General features: G+C 38.0%; 1 protein-coding gene across 7 annotated transcripts in view; it reads left to right on the top strand.

Moving 5' to 3' along the window:
* The window catches only part of stmA (Protein EFR3 homolog stmA), a 150,633-nt gene extending 136,193 nt beyond the window's left edge, over positions 1 to 14,440 (top strand). For all 7 annotated transcript variants that reach the window (XM_076201967.1, XM_076201966.1, XM_076201962.1 and 4 more), the window contains 14 exons: positions 855 to 1,007; positions 1,119 to 1,238; positions 1,364 to 1,506; positions 2,026 to 2,104; positions 2,729 to 2,864; positions 3,623 to 3,819; positions 3,960 to 4,052; positions 4,160 to 4,332; positions 4,459 to 4,690; positions 4,976 to 5,109; positions 8,068 to 8,196; positions 10,656 to 10,797; positions 12,347 to 12,505; positions 12,892 to 14,440. In XM_076201967.1, the coding sequence (XP_076058082.1) occupies positions 855 to 1,007; positions 1,119 to 1,238; positions 1,364 to 1,506; positions 2,026 to 2,104; positions 2,729 to 2,864; positions 3,623 to 3,819; positions 3,960 to 4,052; positions 4,160 to 4,332; positions 4,459 to 4,690; positions 4,976 to 5,109; positions 8,068 to 8,196; positions 10,656 to 10,797; positions 12,347 to 12,505; positions 12,892 to 13,053 (2,052 nt within the window). In that variant the 3' untranslated portion in view covers positions 13,054 to 14,440. The remainder of the gene's footprint in view (positions 1 to 854; positions 1,008 to 1,118; positions 1,239 to 1,363; positions 1,507 to 2,025; positions 2,105 to 2,728; positions 2,865 to 3,622; positions 3,820 to 3,959; positions 4,053 to 4,159; positions 4,333 to 4,458; positions 4,691 to 4,975; positions 5,110 to 8,067; positions 8,197 to 10,655; positions 10,798 to 12,346; positions 12,506 to 12,891) is intronic.
* The last annotated feature ends 3,992 nt before the right edge of the window (positions 14,441 to 18,432 follow it).

The raw sequence follows: 18,432 nt of genomic DNA, 5'->3' as shown, positions 1-18,432 counted from the left end.
CAACCATGGTAGCACTACACAGCCCTGGTTCAGTCCCACTTCTACTCTAAATCATTCACTCTCTGTTCTCAACTTTCTCACAAGCTCTGCTACCCATATAAAAATTTGTGATTCCCCTTGACAGATTTCCCCTTGTCCCATATACAAATGCCTTCTTCAAATTCCAGAAAGCCCATCTGACATCCTTACTCTTTGGCAAAAACTTCTCATATATCTGTTGTACTTCAAAATCTTAATAAATGCTCCATCTTCCTCTTCTAATCCCACAATGCTCTTCTCCAACTATTCCCCTCCTAGTTCTCATAATTAGCACCCACCCATACACCTTACTGACTGCTCTTAACCCCTTCAATACGGGCCACATCGCATGTCTGGCAGCATTAGCTGCCAGACGTGCGATGTTGCGTCATAATACTCGCATTATAAAAAATCAAGTCACTGCTCTATCGCTCGTTCTCTTTCACCCGTGAATTTTGATAACCATAGAAAATATGATGAAGCCAGTTTACAGAGTATGGGGACCACGCAGGTACAACTACAATAAATATAATCAAGATGCCGACGTCGACATCCCCGTATACCCACTTGCTCCTCATGACGCCTATGTAGGCGTCACCGTATGGAAGAGGTTAAGAGACTGATGCCTCTAAAAGTACTACATTCATAATTGTCTCCTTTTCCCTTATATAGTAGAACTATGCATGTACTCCTCCAATCCAACAATGCACTTCCTTTCTTTACACACATATTGAACAGTAGAACCAGCCATTCCACTGTAACTACTCCCTTTGTCAGAAGAATTAGGTACCATAGTAGTTTTTGTTGAAGTAATAGATGTTTCATTTCTCTTACAGTTTGAAAAGTTTGCCAATATAAGTGAAGAAACTCCTTCATATCATAGGCGATATGATTTCTTGGTTAGTAAATTCTCATCTATGTGCTATTCTGATGAGGATGAAGAAATTGTGAAGAAGGCACTACGTAGGGCAGGGATCAAGGGACTCCAGGTATGCTCATTATTTCTGCATTTTTAATTTTTTCTTGTTTTTCTTGAATTACTAAGTGAATGATTTAAGATGTACAAGTGTCTTACATGTACCACTGTTCATATTTACCAGGGTGTTGTTAGAAAAACAGATTGTGACACTCTAGGAGAAAATATCTGGCTTCCAACCCATATGGATAAAATTGTTCCTGCACTGCTGTTTAACATACAGGAGAAGAATGTTTCCGTCCAGGTACAAACACCAGAATTTAACAAGTTTGGAAGTCACACAAAAATTTTAATTTGTCTCAGGAGTTCTAATAATTATAATTATATAATGCTTCCTTTTATATTTAAATTATTCATAACTCCCAACAGGAAACTACACATCCAAATGATGTCCCAGACAACCAGCCTGAAGGAGATAAAGAGCCTCATGAACTGGCAGAAATGTGTCTTAGAGAGATTGTGTCACGAGCCACTTATGGCAGAATCAATAATGTTGTCAAGCCCATCCTTACGTTAGCCACTTTGACTTTTGTGTATATGGAAATAAGCTCTCTTACTGGGATTTGAACCCTCACCTGAGTGGCTTGCTTTTTATAAGACGAAGGCCATACCATTGTGCTACCATGACCCTACAAAATGGTTGTGGTAGCATGATGGTATAGCCTTCATCTTATAAAAAGCAAGCCGCTCAGGCAAGGGTTAGGATCCCAGTAGGAGAGTTTATTTCCAAATGTTATAATGACATAAAAACACTTTTGTGTATATGTTAAGTTGTTTATATGACAACTAACCACAGTCGGATGAAAGAGAGTTGAATAAGTGAAACTATATATTTCGATTGCTAACTGCAATCATCTTCAGGATTGCAGTTAGCAATCGAAATATATAGTTTTGCTTACTCAACTCTTTCTTTCGTCCGACTGTGGTGTTAGTTGTAATTGTTTATATGATTTGTCAGTTATGTTATAATTGTGATTATTAGAAAATTCATGGGTATGACTTTACAGTTAATTTTGTACTTATTTTTTCAGGCATCTTGATTTACACAATTTATGGGTTCCAAACGATTTTGCAGTCGCCACATTCAGAATCATTATGTACTCCATACAGGTATAGAAAATTTTTGAGTTGTAGAAGCATTTCTTTGTAAGAAAAAGGTAGATGGTAAAAATTAGAGCTGTTAAAGTAGAGATAGGATGAAATAAATTCAAAGAAAAAAAATAAAAAAGGGGAGGAGAGGATTTTGGGAAGATTGTGAGGCAGAACCCTACTAAGTGACAAAACAAAAGATATGAATGTAGAAAGGAGTGAAAAGGATTAGTAGTCTTGTTTGTGCAAGGTGATAGATTTGATTAGGACCTAGGATTGCTATGGGAAGCTAGAGATCCAGGGAACATAAGAAATGTTGAAGGGAATTAATTGTTACATGTAATGTACTCAAATGTGGATGATCTGATTTGTAAATTTTGTTAAGGTGAAAGTTTGGATTAACAAAATAAACCAAGCATTGTCAGCTTGAAGGGGGTAAGTTAAGAATTAAAAAAAAAAATTGCATATAGAAAAATTCTGGCGAGAGAATAAAAAACATGGAGCACCATGGGTGTTTGTATATAGATTATTATGTAGAAATTTGCCTTAGTAGATCATATGAAGGAATTATTATTTTAAAGAGTAGTGTTTATGTCGTAAAATGTTCACGTCTATTCTAGAATGCTAATGTAATTTTATTTTTAGACCCAGTACAGCATCACAGTGATAGAGTTACTGATGGCCCATTTGAACGAAAAGAGCACTTTACCACCTCAGACCAGAACTGCTATAGCCAATGTCTTGGCCCATGTCATTCCCATTGCAGCTGGAGAATGTATTGGTAAGTTGTTGGTGTACTGTAATATCTTAGTGTTACCAGAGCAGATACAGTAATGTTAAGGTTTGTTTTGATCCCATAAAACCATTAATCAGTAATCAGTATCAGAAAAATTGTGGGGGAGATATACAAATGGTTGAAGAACCTAAGGGTGGTTTATCACTACATGAATGAAGGAATGATTCACCCTAGATTGGAATATGCAACAATGATATGGTCTTTGCACAAAGTGAACATATGGCTTCTAACCTTGCTGACACACCGGTATACAAGGAGAGACTAGAAATGTTGGACCTGCTATTGTTTCAGGATTGCAGAAAAAGAGGTGACTTGATTATGGTGTTCAGGTCACTGAAGGGGGTGGACAAAATTGATAGAGATCTCTTAATTTGAGATAGGATGAGGGTTTTGAAGACTGGCAGCAATGAAATGATTTTGATGTCTGTCTTGCACAACTACCATTTGGTCCTTCAATTGTATATGCATTGGTATATCCCACAGTAACCAACATAATGCTTTTACCTTTATAAAACAGTAAATTACCTTTTGATATTACATATAATGTAAGCCATCAATCAATTTGTTGTCCCAGATCTCTCTAGCAAGAGAAACATGACCCATATCAATGGCAACAGCTGTTGGATTGGCCTATAGATCACTTAGAGAAGAAATATTGTGTTGTAAGGTGTGAGTAGGGTAGGGCAGTATAATGTAAGCATGGTACAGTAATTGAATACGTGTAATTTATTTATTCATTTCAGGACCATCTGTCATTGAGATCATCAATAGTCTTTTAGAACATATTCGAGCATCTGTTATGGATGGGGCAAACAGACAGAATGGAGAAGATTCAGCTGAAAAGTTATACCAAGAAGCCCTCATTCATGCACTTGGAGAGTATGCCAACCACCTTCCAGATTATCAGAAGATTGATTCAATGATCTTCATTCTTAACAAAGTGAGGCTTGAGTTCATTCTTTCATTTGCTGTTTTCTTAGTCTCTATTTTTAGTATTCATGGTCTTGGACATACAGTTCTTAAGTGTGATTAGAAAGTAAATGTTGGACATTCATATATATTGTATTAATTCTTTTCCAGGTTCCAGGAAGTAATCGCATGGAAGAAAATGGCAGTGCAAGGCCAAAAGCTGAGATCAAACTTCAACAGATGCTTCTGAGGTCACTTCTTAAGGTTAGAACATTGTACCTGTTCTTGTAGAGTTGTTTAAGGGAAAGGAATATATATTATCTTAATTCTGGTAAGTTCATTAGTTTATATGACTGTATTTCATATCCCAGGTGGGTACCAAATACACTACTGTGCAGTATTCAGCCGCCTTTGCGCAGTCATTCTTGGTTCGTCTGATGAGAGTCTCGGTAGCACGAGATCCATCTGTTCGTCTTACAGTTCAGTGGATTCTTCATACGCTCATTGATCGGCATAACAATAAGGAAAAATTCTCAAAACCAACGTATGTACAAAAAATCAATGATTCTATTATTTATTGATTTGATTGTTATTATCTGTCTCTCATAACAACAATGTCTGTTTGTGTACAAATGAAAAATATAGTTTGTATTTTGTGATTATACCACAGGTTGGAGGAATCCACCATTGCTGTCTTTGCTACCAAACCAGGATGCAAAGATGTGAACTTTTGGAAGAAGTCTGGGAATGAAATCTTGTTGTCGTTACAAGAAAATTGTGAATGTAACAATAATAGTGTGGCCAACTATGATGCTCTCTACACAACATTCATGCTCCTGCTTACTGAAATAAGATTTGATGATGTCATTGTTGACATTCTAAGAGTCTTATTCCATATCCAGGTAAAGCTAGTATTAATTGTATTACTTCAGAATAGACCATATGTAACTTAAGCTATATAGGTTTGTGCAGTTGTTCAATCAAGAATAATCTTACTCCACTACATCATTTGTGCTTTGTAAGATTTTAAAGTAATGTCAAAATGTTTGAAATCTGAGATATTGAATGGGGAAAGAAACAAGATTTCTAAATGATGTTTAATGCTAGCATTCTGGAAACAAGTTTATGGATGGTCTAAATCAGCATTTGAAAGTAACTAATTTTGTGTAAACGTGTTTGCTGACCAGACTGGTGTTGAAAGTGGTTCCATGAATTACGTGAATAAGATCCAGGTGCATGTAGTCGTTGGTGCTATGATGGCAGCCATTGCTTACCAGGTACCAGCGCTACAAGAACACGTTGGAGCAGTCATCAAGAAACGGTAATAATTTTATTTTTATAGTACTATATTTACTTTTTTTTTTTTTTAAGTAAATAGAGCATTGATGGATTATGTAGTGGTAAATAGGACTATGATAGGAAGAGTTAAGGATGTACATGTGCTAAGGGGAGAGGGTGGGGGAATATCAGATCATTTTCTGGTGGAAGCTAAGTTGAGAGTGGAGGATAGATGGAGAAAGAGGAAAGGGACAAAAGGTAGGGAGGTGCTTAGAGTGAGCTCTTTAAATGAAAAGGAGAAGGAGTACAAGAAGAAGCTGAAGGAGGAGTGGGAGGGAGTGAAGGATAGAGTAGAGGTAGGTGTGGAGGAGGAATGGGGATGGTTCAAGGAGGGAGTCACAAAGTGTGCAAGGATGGTGTGTGGAACAAGAAGGACAGGAGGAAATAGAAGGAAGGGTAGTGAATGGTGGGATGAGGAAACAAAGAAGGTTGTAGAAGAGAAAAGCGAGCTTTCACAGATTGGTTACAAAATAGGACGAGGGAGTCATATGAGAGGTACAAAGAAAAGAAAAGAGAAGTAAAGCAAAAGGTAAAGGTTGCAAAGAGGAGAGCAGATGTGAAGTGGGGTAAGAGTATGACAGAAAATTTTGAAAGTAATAAAAAGATATTTTGGAAAGAAATTAAGAGAGGAAGAGGAGGCGAATCAAGTAGAGAAGAAAAGGTGAAAGGTGCAGATGGAGAGATGATAATGGAAGAGAAGGCAGTAAGGGGAAGATGGGCAGAATATTTTAGGGAGTTGCTAAATGTGAAGGAGGATAGGGAGGGAAAGATAGTTGCAGTGGGAAATGCTAAGAAAATGACCGTGATGAGTGAGGAAAATGGAGGAGAAATAAGGAAGGATGAAGTGAAGGCAGTTGTTAAGATGATGAAAGCAGGTAAGGCACCTGGTCTGGATGGATGCCATGCAGAATGTCAAAAAAAAGGAGGTACAGTGATGGTGGACTGGCTGGTGAGGTTATTTAATGTTTGTTGGAGAGAGGGTAGAGTGCCGGAGGACTGGAGGAGTGCCTGTATAGTTCCACTTTACAAGGGAAAAGGGGACAAGTGTGAATGTAGTAGTTTCAGAGGGATTAGCTTGTTAAGTGTAGTTGGGAAGGCTTATGGGAGGATGTTGATTGAGAGAAGTAGGAGAGGAAGAGAGGGAGTAATTGGTGAGGAACAGTGTGGATGTAGGACGGGTAGAGGTTGTGTAGATCAGATCTTTGTGGTAAGACAAATATGTGAGAAAGCTTTAGGAAAGGGGAAGGATGTTTTTTGGGCTTTTATGGATCTGGAAAAGGCTTACGATAGGGTAGACAGAAAGGCACTGTGGGAGGTACTGCAGATATATGGGATAGGAGGAAAGCTTCTAGGAGCTGTCAAGAGTTTTTATGAGAGTAGTAGAGCTTGTTTCAGGATTAGAAATGGAGAGAATGAGTGGTTCGAGGTAAAGGTGGGACTTCGTCAAGGATGCGTTATGTCGCCCTGGCTGTTCAACTTATACATGGATGGGGTAGTGCGAGAGGTAAATGCAAGGGTAGTGGGTCAGGGATTGGAGATGGTTAAAGAAAATGGAGAAAAGTGGGAGGTGAGCCAGCTGTTGTTTGCGGACGACACTGCGCTTGTGGCAGGATCGAGGAGGGACTGAGGAAGTTGGTGACAGAGTTTGGGAGAGTATGTGATAGAAGAAAGCTAAAGATAAATGTGGGTAAAAGTAAGGTGATGAGATGTACAAGGGGTGAAAGTGGCAGTAGACTGGATGTGAGTATTAAGGGAGAGCGACTGGAGGAAGTGGATAGTTTTAGATACTTGGGTGCAAATGTGGCAGGAAAAGGTGGAGTGAAGGTGGAGGTAGAATGTAGATTGAGAGAAGCGAGTAAATGCCTTTCTGGATTGAAGAGTGTAACGAGGAATAGACATTTGGGAATGGATGCTAAGAGGAGACTATATGAAGGAGTGATTGTGCCAACAGCACTGTATGGGGCAGAAACATGAAACATAAGAGAGGAAGAGAGAAGGAGTTTGAATGTGTTTGAGATGAGGTGTCTGAGATGTATGATGGGGGTTACTAGGCTAGATAGAGTGAGAAATGAGGAGGTGAGGAGAAGAACGGGGGTGGAAAGGGAGTTGGGAGATAGGGTTGATGAAAGAGTATTAGGATTGTTTGGACACATGGAAAGAATGAGAGAAGAAAGAGGTATGGAAGGCAGATGTGGAGGGAGTGAACATGAGGGGACGTCCTAGGATGAGGTGGATGGATGGGGTGAAGGAGGCTTTGGGGAAGAGGGGAATGTCTGTTGAGGAAGGACGGGAGAGGACAGAAGACAGGGGTGAATGGAGAATGGTTGTATATGGATTATGTTGTGATGCATGAGGTGGAATGGGCAGGGGGATGGGGGGTGAGGTAGTATGTGTGAGCAAAATTTGACACAGCCCAAAGGGATTTCTCCCCGTCTTCTCCTTTTATGCATGGGGGGACGGAGAGGGGGGGGGTCGCCGATTTAATGAAGCGGCCTTGCTATGGATGTGCTGTGTCTTGCGACACTGTTTCTGACCCAGGGCAGTGGACAAGGTGCAGGGATGACCCATCATCCAGCAGGTGCTAAGATAAGAGGGAGGGTGTAGGGGTGCGGAGTGTTTTCAGGGATGGAATGGGTGGGAATGATTTTATGCCTTTTCCTTTTTGGCTACCTCCCTTGTAAGGGGGGAAAAGCCTTGGTATATGTATGTATGTACTATATTTCAGTCTTATATTTTGTTTGTGAAATTGAATAAGGTAGAAGGTCAAACCATCCTGTTATAGTCTTCCTTGATACAAATAATTGTAGAATTAGATAGATCTAACATAGATAAGTGGGGTAGAATTTTGGTTAGGAAGTGATTCCATGGCAGTTATATTTTCTTTTTTTTCTGTTAATTTTGTAACTGTTTTTTCTTTGTCTCTTCATATTGATATCTACAGATCAGAAGAAGCACCTCATATGCTGCCAGAGTTGCGAGAGCATTATGACCCAAGATTGAATAAAGGCAGAATTCCAGACCATCTGCTATTTGATAATGGGGTTGTGTTTGACGTCCTCAAGAATTCAAAGTAAGTCAAGAATCAATAGATCATATCTTCGCAAATACTACTTTTGTTATGATGTTTACAGTGCCTATCCTAAAATTCATTTAGATATAGCCAGACCAAAACCATAAATAAATCTAAAGGTAAGTGTAATAGATAGCAAATATTTGAGAAGGTATATGATAGAACTGATAGAGAGACATTTTGGAATGTATTGCAAATATATGGAGTTGAGAGAAGTCTGTTGAAGGCTGTAAAAGGTTTTTACATATTAGAGCATCATATATAAGGATCAGAAAATAGGGAGAAAGTGAATGGTTTGAGGTAAATATGGGGCTGCATCAAGGTTGTATGTTACCATGGTTGTTCAATGTGTACATGAATAGCAGTGATAAGAGACTGCTAGACAGGTTTGGAATTGGTGAGTGAGGATACAGGGATGTAGGAGGTGAACCAGCTGTTGTTTGCAAATGACATTGTGTTTTTTGTCTGTTTCTGAGGAGAGACTGAAGCAGTTAATGGCTAAGTTTGGCAGGATGTCTGAGGGAAGAAAACGAGAATAAAGTCAGGCAAAATTAAAGTGATGAGATATCTATACAGTGGGATTAGTAGTGATGTTAGTAAGTTTGCGGATGACACTAAAATAGAATTCCTAATCAGGTCAGGAGAAGATGCCCAGATACTGCAGGAAGATCTTAATAAATGGACTTCAATATCTCAAAATGTAGTGTGTTAAACATGGGTTTACACAACCCAGAAAGCAGATATAGCTTAGCTAATACATTTTTAGAGAAAACTAACTACTAGAGAGATTTGGGAGTGCCAGTGAGTCATGACCATAAATCTAGGAAATCATGCATTAGCACCAGGAATAGAGCAAACAGAGCATTTGGCTTCATTGCTAGGATGGTTACAAATAAAATTGCAGAGGTAGTTATCAAACTCTTCCTTGACTATACAGTACAGTTTTGATCTCTGCCCAATAGAATGGATATAGATTCACTAGAATCAGTACAAGGCTACCTCCCTTGTAAGGGGGAAAAGCCTTTGGTATATGTATGTATGTAGAATCAGTACAAAGGAGAATGACAAAAATGATACATGGGCTTAGAAATTTACTTTACGAGGTCAGGATTAGGCACCTTGATCAACACTCAAGAAAGGTACAGAGTGTGGGGTGATCTAATTGAGGTGTTCAGGTGGATCAAGGGCTTTAACAAGGGTGATGCAGACAAGGTCATCATATTAAGATAATTGCAGGACTCACAGTAATGTATTTAAATTGGACAAATTTAGATGTAAGAAGGAAATAGGCAAGAACTGGTATACAGGTAGAGTGGTCAACAAATGGAATAGACTTAATAACCATATAGTGAGTGCTGAAACTACCGGTTATTTTAAGAGAAGATTAGACAACTTGTATGGGGATGATAGATGATAATGGATATGGAGCTTCCTTGTCTAAGCCATATGGTCTCTTGTAGTCTCCTTTTATGTTCATACAAAGAGTGATGATGGTGGCAGGTTGGATGTGAGTTTGAAGGGTAAGAGGTTGCTGGGAATTGTAGAGTGTGAAGTATATGGAGTAGCATTTGGCAGTGAACAGAGTGAAAGTAGTAGTGAATTATAGAGTAAAAAAGGCAAGTAATTGTCTGGCTGGAATGAAATGTTTGACAAGAAATAGATATTTGGGGATGGGTGCAAAGAGAAGATTATTTGAAGGAGTAATTGTACCCATAGTACTATATGGAACAGAGACTTAGAATTTAAGGGAAGCAGAAAAGAAGAGTCTGAATGTGTTGCAAGAATGGATAGAGTGAGAATGTGGAAGTGAAACAGAGAATGAGAGGTGAATAGGGTAAGTGGAAAGAATGAGTGAAAAATATTTGTAAAAGAGTGTGGAAAGCATAAGCAGATAAAGTGAATGTGAAAAGGTCAGTAGGTAATAAGGTGAACGTGTTAAGTGAAGGAGTCCTTGGATGCACAGGGAATGTCTTTGGAACAGGAAAGAGAGTGAAAAAGATAGGAGTAAATAAAGGAGGATTGTGAATAAATGAAAGTATGATGCAATCAAAAAGAAAATTCTTTTCATTTGCTTTGTAAAATGTTTTGAGTGAATGAGGAGTAGGGTTGCCAAATAATGAAATGGTGGGGGTAAACCGTCTCTTGCTCTTGAGCTCTGCCATGGATGCTCTCTCTTGCTGCTTTGTCTTCAACCTGAGCATTGTGATTCACCATGGTCTTGGATCATGTGTAGGACTCATGATTGACACCTGTTATCCTCCTGGATGAGAGCTCAGTGCTCATATATGATAGTGGACATGAAGTACTGAGATGGAAGGGTTGTTGAATGAGTATAATATGTATGAAGTGGGTATGTGCTTTGACTAGGCCATCTCCTATAAAGGGGAAAGGGTTTTTGGTGTGTAGGCTGTGTATGTACATATGTACATGTACCTTTTTTAAATGTACTTCTGTTACAGCTTGGATGAAAAGCGGCTAAATGCAGATATTTCAAGCATGAAACGTCGAATGTCAACCACAAACCACAGCAACTCTGAGACTGACCTCAATTCCATAGGAGTAGTGGTGGACAGTGCAGCCTCATCTCCTGGAATGCCAAGGGTAAAAATTACTGTTTTTATATTTCTCTCATTCATATATAATGGATAATGTCTGCAACTGAGTTTGAATAAGTATGTAGCTATGTGTGGACCAGGTGGATGCAGGGCTCTAGTTTTGTCCTCAAGGTAATACATTGTATCTCAGGATCCTATGCACTGGAAGAATAGGGTTAACCATGCTAGGCCTCTATTATGATTTGGTTACACAATCAGGGAGTATCTAAATCAATATTGGAAACCACGCTTACATTGCTCCACATTGAACATACTCTTTACAAAAGAAAAGAAAAAAAAAAAAAAAAAAAAATCAACATATCAAAGTATATATACCCCATAGGATAAGATTATCATATAGTGCATGAATTTCAGATGCTAATGATGATAATTGTTGCCACGAGTTTCACTGCCTAGAAACTCGCAGCCCCAAAATAGCTGCTAGTAGTCTTTGTGCCCTCCCATAGATTAGATCTCTCAGGGAAGAAACATTGTACTGATGCCTGTTGTATAACAATGTGGGACCTTTTCTGTGTCTTTAGCCTGTAGTAGTAGGAAGAGGGGAGCAGTTGCCATTTATCATTTGTGAAAATGTAGAGGAAACACAATCAAAATTAATATTGAGAGATCTTGGGCGCAGTTCAGAGACTGAGAGTGAGCCCTGAGCACCTGCAGATGAAGTTAAGGATATTGATGGGTTTGAAGATAGGATTTGGTGTCAAAATCTGTGCCACAGTAGTTGAAAGTTGGCCATCATGAGAGTATCTGTAATACACCAATGAAGTAGTTTCCACCATTGGTAATGAAGTCTTTGGAAACCAACTCAAATGGTCTGGAAGGAGGCACAGTGTCGTTGAAGCATGGTTGCTGCCCAGGCTGCAACATGAAACACAGGAAAACACCATGATGGTGATGGTGGAATTGATCCCAGGCCTCCAGACCATTTGCTATGCCCAGGAGTTTTGTAACTTTGTAGCCATGGTGACTGTTGTGAAGGCATACTATTATTATACTCCTACAAAGGACTTGAGATACCAATATATGGGTGTCCAGGAGAACTAATGTGTCTTTAAAGAAGAACATGATCTGGACTCTCCAGAAGGGAGGAGAGCTCCATTGAGCATTTTCTGAATAGTCAGGAAGCCTTTCTAAACAAGGTTTGCAAGTTATCTATAGATATCATCCGTGGAGACTACCTGATGTAGTTTTTTGAATACCAGGTCTTTCAGGTGTGGAGGGAGTGACATAGTGCCCCAGTCAATGACACTCAAAACAACAATTGATATTATTGTTATTATTCAAAATAATTTTACTGTGTCTTGCTGCATTGCTTCTGACCCAAGGCAGTGGGTGGGATACAGGGATGACCCTTCATCAAAAAGGAGTTAAGATGAAAGGGAGGAAAGGGATTAGAATGAGTGGGAATGGATGCATACCTTTTGACTTGGCTACCTCTCTTATAAGAGGGAAAAAGCCCTTGGTATACAGATATAGACAAATCCATTTTACTTTGTTTTCACTTTTGTTGTTTTTATTTCATCTTTTTATATATACAGAAAGCACCAGAAGAAGAAATTACATTCGAGTCATTGAAAAAGGTATTGAATGAAAGCCCAGAACAGAGACGGAAACAAGAAGAGGAGAAGAGAAGGCAGATCACGGAAGCTTTCATGACAGAGTCATTTGAAGCTCTTGTTGCAAAATTGCAAGCAAAGGTAATTCTTTCATTCATTGATTACCCATATTTTCTTTCATTTAAGTGTAACTTATGATACTACATTTTTTTGCCAAATGATTCAGTGTATAGGGTTTACTATACACTCTTTTAGTGGTAAAATATTTATAGTATTTCATGACATAATGTATACTTCTTAGAAGTTTTTGAAGGGTTAATAGTGGTGTAGTAATGTTGTTAATGGTGTCTGGAAAAGCTAGCATTTTTTTAATTAGGTGATGGAAAATCTAGTCTAAGGGTTAAAGCTATATATATGTGGGGTTATTTTCTTTATAGCACTGTGTAGTGCATCTTAAATGCATAGAAAACAATGTACCTTTTAGCTATTATTCTGATCGTTGACTTTTAATTTCTTTTCTTTGGCAGCAACCAGACACACTCCAAACCAAGCTGTCGGAGATCTTCAGCCGTCTACCTCCCACCTGCCCACCGCCAGTGTCGACACCATTGAGCTCGTGTGAAACAGTGTCTACATCTTTGCCTTCAGCTTCCTATCAATTTACATATCCAGATCTGTTTATCTATTAAGTTTTGGTTATATTCAGGTGAAAATATTGCATAATTTTTTATGATTGCATTCAAGGATTTTTTGTACATTTTCAGCCTCAGTAATAATCTAGATTAATATTATCAACTTTTTTTTTTTTTTACCAAAATGTTTGTCATATTACTATGCGAGTAGGAAGATATAAAGTATGTATAGGAAATGGTGTACATAGGTACATGTGTATGTAAACATATATGTATGTATATATGCTAAGGACAGGATTCAATTTCAGTTAGGGTAAATGACATTCACCAAATCTGATCTAAATTACATAGTCTCCTCTTTGATTTTTCAAAATTAAAGGATCCTAGAAAGAGGTATAAAGACTCATTGTTTTTGTGTTCTGGAGGTTTTTCAGAAGAAAAATGCATGAGGAGTGTATGAAAGACAGTAGTTTCTTCTTATGAATAGCAAGTATCACTTCCCTCTACATCTTGCTTTTGAAAAAGTGTGTACAACACAACATCTAAACTTTATCCAGTGCAGATGCTCTAACGACATTAGGATTCCAGAAATACACACCTACCATCAAAATATATATGAATCTACCACAAAATTGGAGCCATGGCTAAAAAAAAAAGTTGAATGCCAGTATTCTTCAAAAATTCTCATTAACCTTCCTCTACCCAGGTAATCACGAATCTTCAAAGGACTTGGAGGTCACTATGAGTGGACAACACCTCTCTGTAGATAAAAAATCCACCATTGTAGGACTTGCATATGATACATGACATTCATACTTCACACAAAGAACATGGCAATAAAATAGAAGCTCACTGTATTGAGAATAGTTACTGTGGAGAACCCCCACTTTAGTTGGGAAACTCAGGGAAAACCCTAAATGTGAGAGTATGTTCTCTCCTGTTTCATAGGCATGGCCTGCCTTCATGCAGACCTGCCAGGACTTGTCTTGGTGGATACACAATAATTTTTAGTGTCAGGAAAGAAGGCTGTTGGATTGGCTTTGTGTCTGTGTATTGTCTGAATTAGGCATCAATTGAGTCTAACATTGTACAAACATATGTAGTACATGGATGGAAGCAGCTAACTACAAGCTCCCATTTCTGTCTGCTCTGGGGATTTATACTTGCATCACTCATGCATGAAGTGATAGTGCTTCTCCCTGACTGTAGCTAATTACTTGTACTTTTAGCATTGTATGCAGGAAAGGAGTAATGCTCTTGGGGTCCTATCTCTTATTTGCCAATTATCATACCTAGTTTTGAACAAGATGGAAGGGAAATGAGTGGGTGACAGATGAGAGAGGGATGGGTGGAATGTGTATTTCCCTAGTTGTATTTTATGGGCCTGGAGCTATGCTCATTATGACCCGTTTTTGTATCTCTCTACATCTAGTTTACTTTTGAATTTGTGAATATTTCTGGCATTAACTGTTTCACTGTTCAATTTGTTCCAGATGTCAATCACTCTGTGTGGGAAGCTGTTCTTTTTAAGGTTTCTTCCATAGTTGTCTTTCTTTAGTTTTTTTGTGCGTCCTCTTGTTTCTCTTTTGTCCCATTTTTGCATGCCTTGGCTGGCTGCCTCTCTTACAAGGGAGAAGAAGTCTTTGGTGTATAGATAGATTGTTTTAGATATATGTATGGACCTGGCTTGAGGTCTGTTCCTAGAGTTTACACATCTGTACAGAAAATTTTATTTCTTTACATCATTCAGACATGGTCTTTTTCAATTTTTCCCATTACCTTGTGATGTCCTATCTTCCCAAAGCAAGATATCTGTCAGATTTGTCTACCCTTTTGGTGACCTGAACACCACAATCAAATCGCATCTCTCTCTTCATTCCTTTAACAAAGTCAGGCTTAGTGCTTCAAGTATCTCCTCATATGGGTTGTTTGCAAGGCTGAGCATTGTTTTGGTTGCTGCTGTTTGTATTCTCTCCATCTTGTTTATATTTTTCACTTTATGTGGGGACCACATCGCTGCTTCATATTCCAACATAGGACAGGTTAGTCTAGTGAAAGGCCACCTTTATGATCTTCAGTAATTTATATGTATTCCCCACAATCTCACTAGCTATCTGGGGCCTTACTCAGAATAGTCATAAGCACATGTCATAGACAGATGGAAGCAATACACTCATCACAAAGTTATGGCACACCTAATTAGTTGTCATTACACACCCCCACTCAAAGCACCACTTAGCCTTAAAAGTACCAACATTAGAACTTGAACTTGCCACAGACACCTTATGCCTGAAATGTCACATCATGCTGTAAACAAAAACGTAGAACACATCCATTTCCTTATCCAATCTGTCAATATCCATAAGGCAAGGTGGGTAGGCACAAGAAAAAAGAAAATCCTCATCCATTTCATTCCTTTCGCATCTTCCTGTGTGTCTGACAGTAGTCATACATACATATACCAAAGGATTTTTCCCCCTTACAAGGTAGTAGTCATAAAAACTATTCAAGTCCATATATTGTTGTTTAAGACTTAAAAAATCTTTTGGTGAAACCAGTTACCCTTGTCAGCTTCCCCAAAGTTTTTGTTATCAGGTGAAAGAAACCCAAGAGAATCATATTGAAATCTTGTCTTCACATGAGAACGGGTTGAGAAACCTCACTTTGTAGAAAGATACACCATTGTTGAAAATATTTATATATGCATTACATACATATGTACACATGTATATTTACTATATATATATATATATATATATATATATATATATATACACACATGTTCTTGTAACCCTTTCACTACATTTTACAGCTTTAGTTATTTATTGTAGCCACTGCTAGGCAATTTTATTCAGCTAAAGCAGAGGGGAACACTGCACCACTGTTGCAACATGAGTAGATTTTTTTTTATGTTGAAAGAATGGTATTGCATTTTATAATGCTCTCATTAGTTGATAATTTCACTATAAAGTTATTATTTCTGGGATATAATTTTGGTAGATTTTAGTTTGACAATCAACTATGTTGATAGTTATTTTCATAAGCTTTTTAAGTTGTGTTAATGGAAATAATGAATATGCTGTACATATTTTCTCTCTTCTTTATTTTTATTTTTATTTACTTTTTTTTGTATTGTTCTAAAGGCAATTTTGCTTGTTTTAGTATTTTATTGTAAATATTAGATAGCCAAAGATCTTAGTGAAGAGGAATCAAGCCTATTGTTACAAGGTTATGGATAGTGATATATTTTTTCTTCCCAACAAATCAATAATGAAATTAGTATAGGAAGGGACTCAAGAAATTAGATGAAAGTAACCCTGTGATTGTTGTCATATCTGGTTGATAATTACTTTAAAGTAGTGGTATTAAAGTAGAGAAACATTTATCTTGTTGGAGACCATGCCTGCCCTCTCCTCTTGGTTCCTATATTATTTTTGTGTGGATGTGTGTGCGTGATGTTTCACTGCCCATTGTTAATGGTTATGGCATATTATGTTTATTGTATAATAGCAGATTCTACAGAAAATGTAAAGAACAGACTATGGTTCAAACCCCATTGTTGATTCAAGCACTAATGTTGCTGTTGAGAAATAGTAGTACATCCAGTGTTGAACTTTTAGTGTCTAGATAGTGTTGACATGTAATTTGTGCAGATCACATTAAGTTTGGGCTCACTGTTTAGTGGTTATATTTAGCTGAACCATTTTGTAAATCTCTTGTGCAGTTCCGATTTATTCATTGATGCCACTGTTCTTTCTGAGTAATGACACACCTTGTACTGGTATTGAAGATCATTTACATTGACTATAATATTCCATATTTTCATTCAAAAACTACATGGGATTGTTGTTGATTGAGGGTGATATATACAGCAATAGTAATAATTGTTGTCTCGAGTATCACTGACTGAAAACCTGCAACACAAGTGGTTGGCGGTGGTCTTTGGGCCCTTTCATATATCTCGGAAGAAACCTTGGATTGTTGTCTGTGTTGTATTAGTGTGGGACAGTTTCTGTGTCACTGTCTTACAGTAGTAGGAGGAGAGGAGCAATTGCTGATTGTCAGCTCTCCTCACGTAAAAAGGTAAAGCAAATACAATTGAAGTTGATGAGAGAGGGGTCATGGGCCCAAACCAAAGACCAAGTGTTGTCAGCCCCTCAGGGCACATCTCCAGATAGAGGTGAGGATGTTGGCAGGTTGTGAAGATGGGTGGCAGGGAGATAGTTCTCATGGTTCTTTCTGACAACCTTCTCATAGGACCACCCCCTTGCAGGCACCCCGTTGTTGGTCCCATGTATATAGTATGAATGTGTGTGATTCACCATGGTCTTGGATCATGTGTTGGATTTGTGATCAACAGATATTACCCTCCTGGATGAGAGCTCAGAGCTCGTATATGACTGATACACACACACACACACACATGCACGCATGCACACACACACACACACACACACATATATATATATATATATATTTCCTGCCCATGAGAGTTGGAGTAACAGTTCGCATCACAGCGATTCTAGAATTATTTCAACCTGGGCGGGATTTGAACTCAGACTGTGGGATGACTGCGCCATCGAGCTATGTATCCATCTGCATATGTTTATATAGCATATCCATACAAATCCATATGTTTATATGTAAATGCATATACATTATGTATATTTGTATTTGCTCACACGTATATTCGTATGAAGGATACTTTTTGCCTCATGTTTCACTGACTAGAAATTGGGGGCTCCACAGCATCTGGCAACAATTCTCAGGCTCCTTCCTCTCTGGTAAGAAAATTTAGACTATTTTGTCGTATTAACGTGGGACTTTCTGTGTTACCTGCTTATAGTAGTAGAAGGAGGGAAACAATCTCTGGTTGTCATCTCCCAATATTTGAAAACGTAGAGGAAATACAAAAATTGTGAAGAGAGTTCTTGGGTTAGGTCTGAAAAATGAGTGTCAATCCCCCAGGGCTGCATCTCCAGACATAGATAAGGGTGTTGATGGGCTTTGAAGATGGTAAAGAGAGAAGACCACCACTAGTAGGCACCCACTGTTGGTCCCTGTATTCATATACATGTATGGTTGTATGTGTATATAAATATGTACATGATGTCTAAGTTTGTATATTCATCTAGTTGAATGTCTCTGGAATAAGTCAGCCTTGTAATATATATATATATATATATATATATATATATATATATATATATATATATATATATATATATATATATATATATATATATACATATATATACATATACATATATATATATATATATATTCATTCCTCTTTTGTTCAGTTTAAATGATAATTTTTGACATGTAAATGCTGTGGGTGTAGATTATATCAATCAATGGTTGTGTGGTCACACCCTGGTGTATGTTAGAAATGAGTGTGAACGATATGCAGGTACTCAATTTACCAGTGGTTTT

Source organism: Oratosquilla oratoria, chromosome 18 (genome assembly GCF_046742065.1).
Source record: "Oratosquilla oratoria isolate Oo_2021 chromosome 18, ASM4674206v1, whole genome shotgun sequence".
NCBI classification, from domain to species: Eukaryota; Metazoa; Arthropoda; class Malacostraca; order Stomatopoda; family Squillidae; genus Oratosquilla; species Oratosquilla oratoria.
Note: the sequence above shows the minus strand (reverse complement) of the source record. Positions and strands in the feature narration are given on the sequence as shown.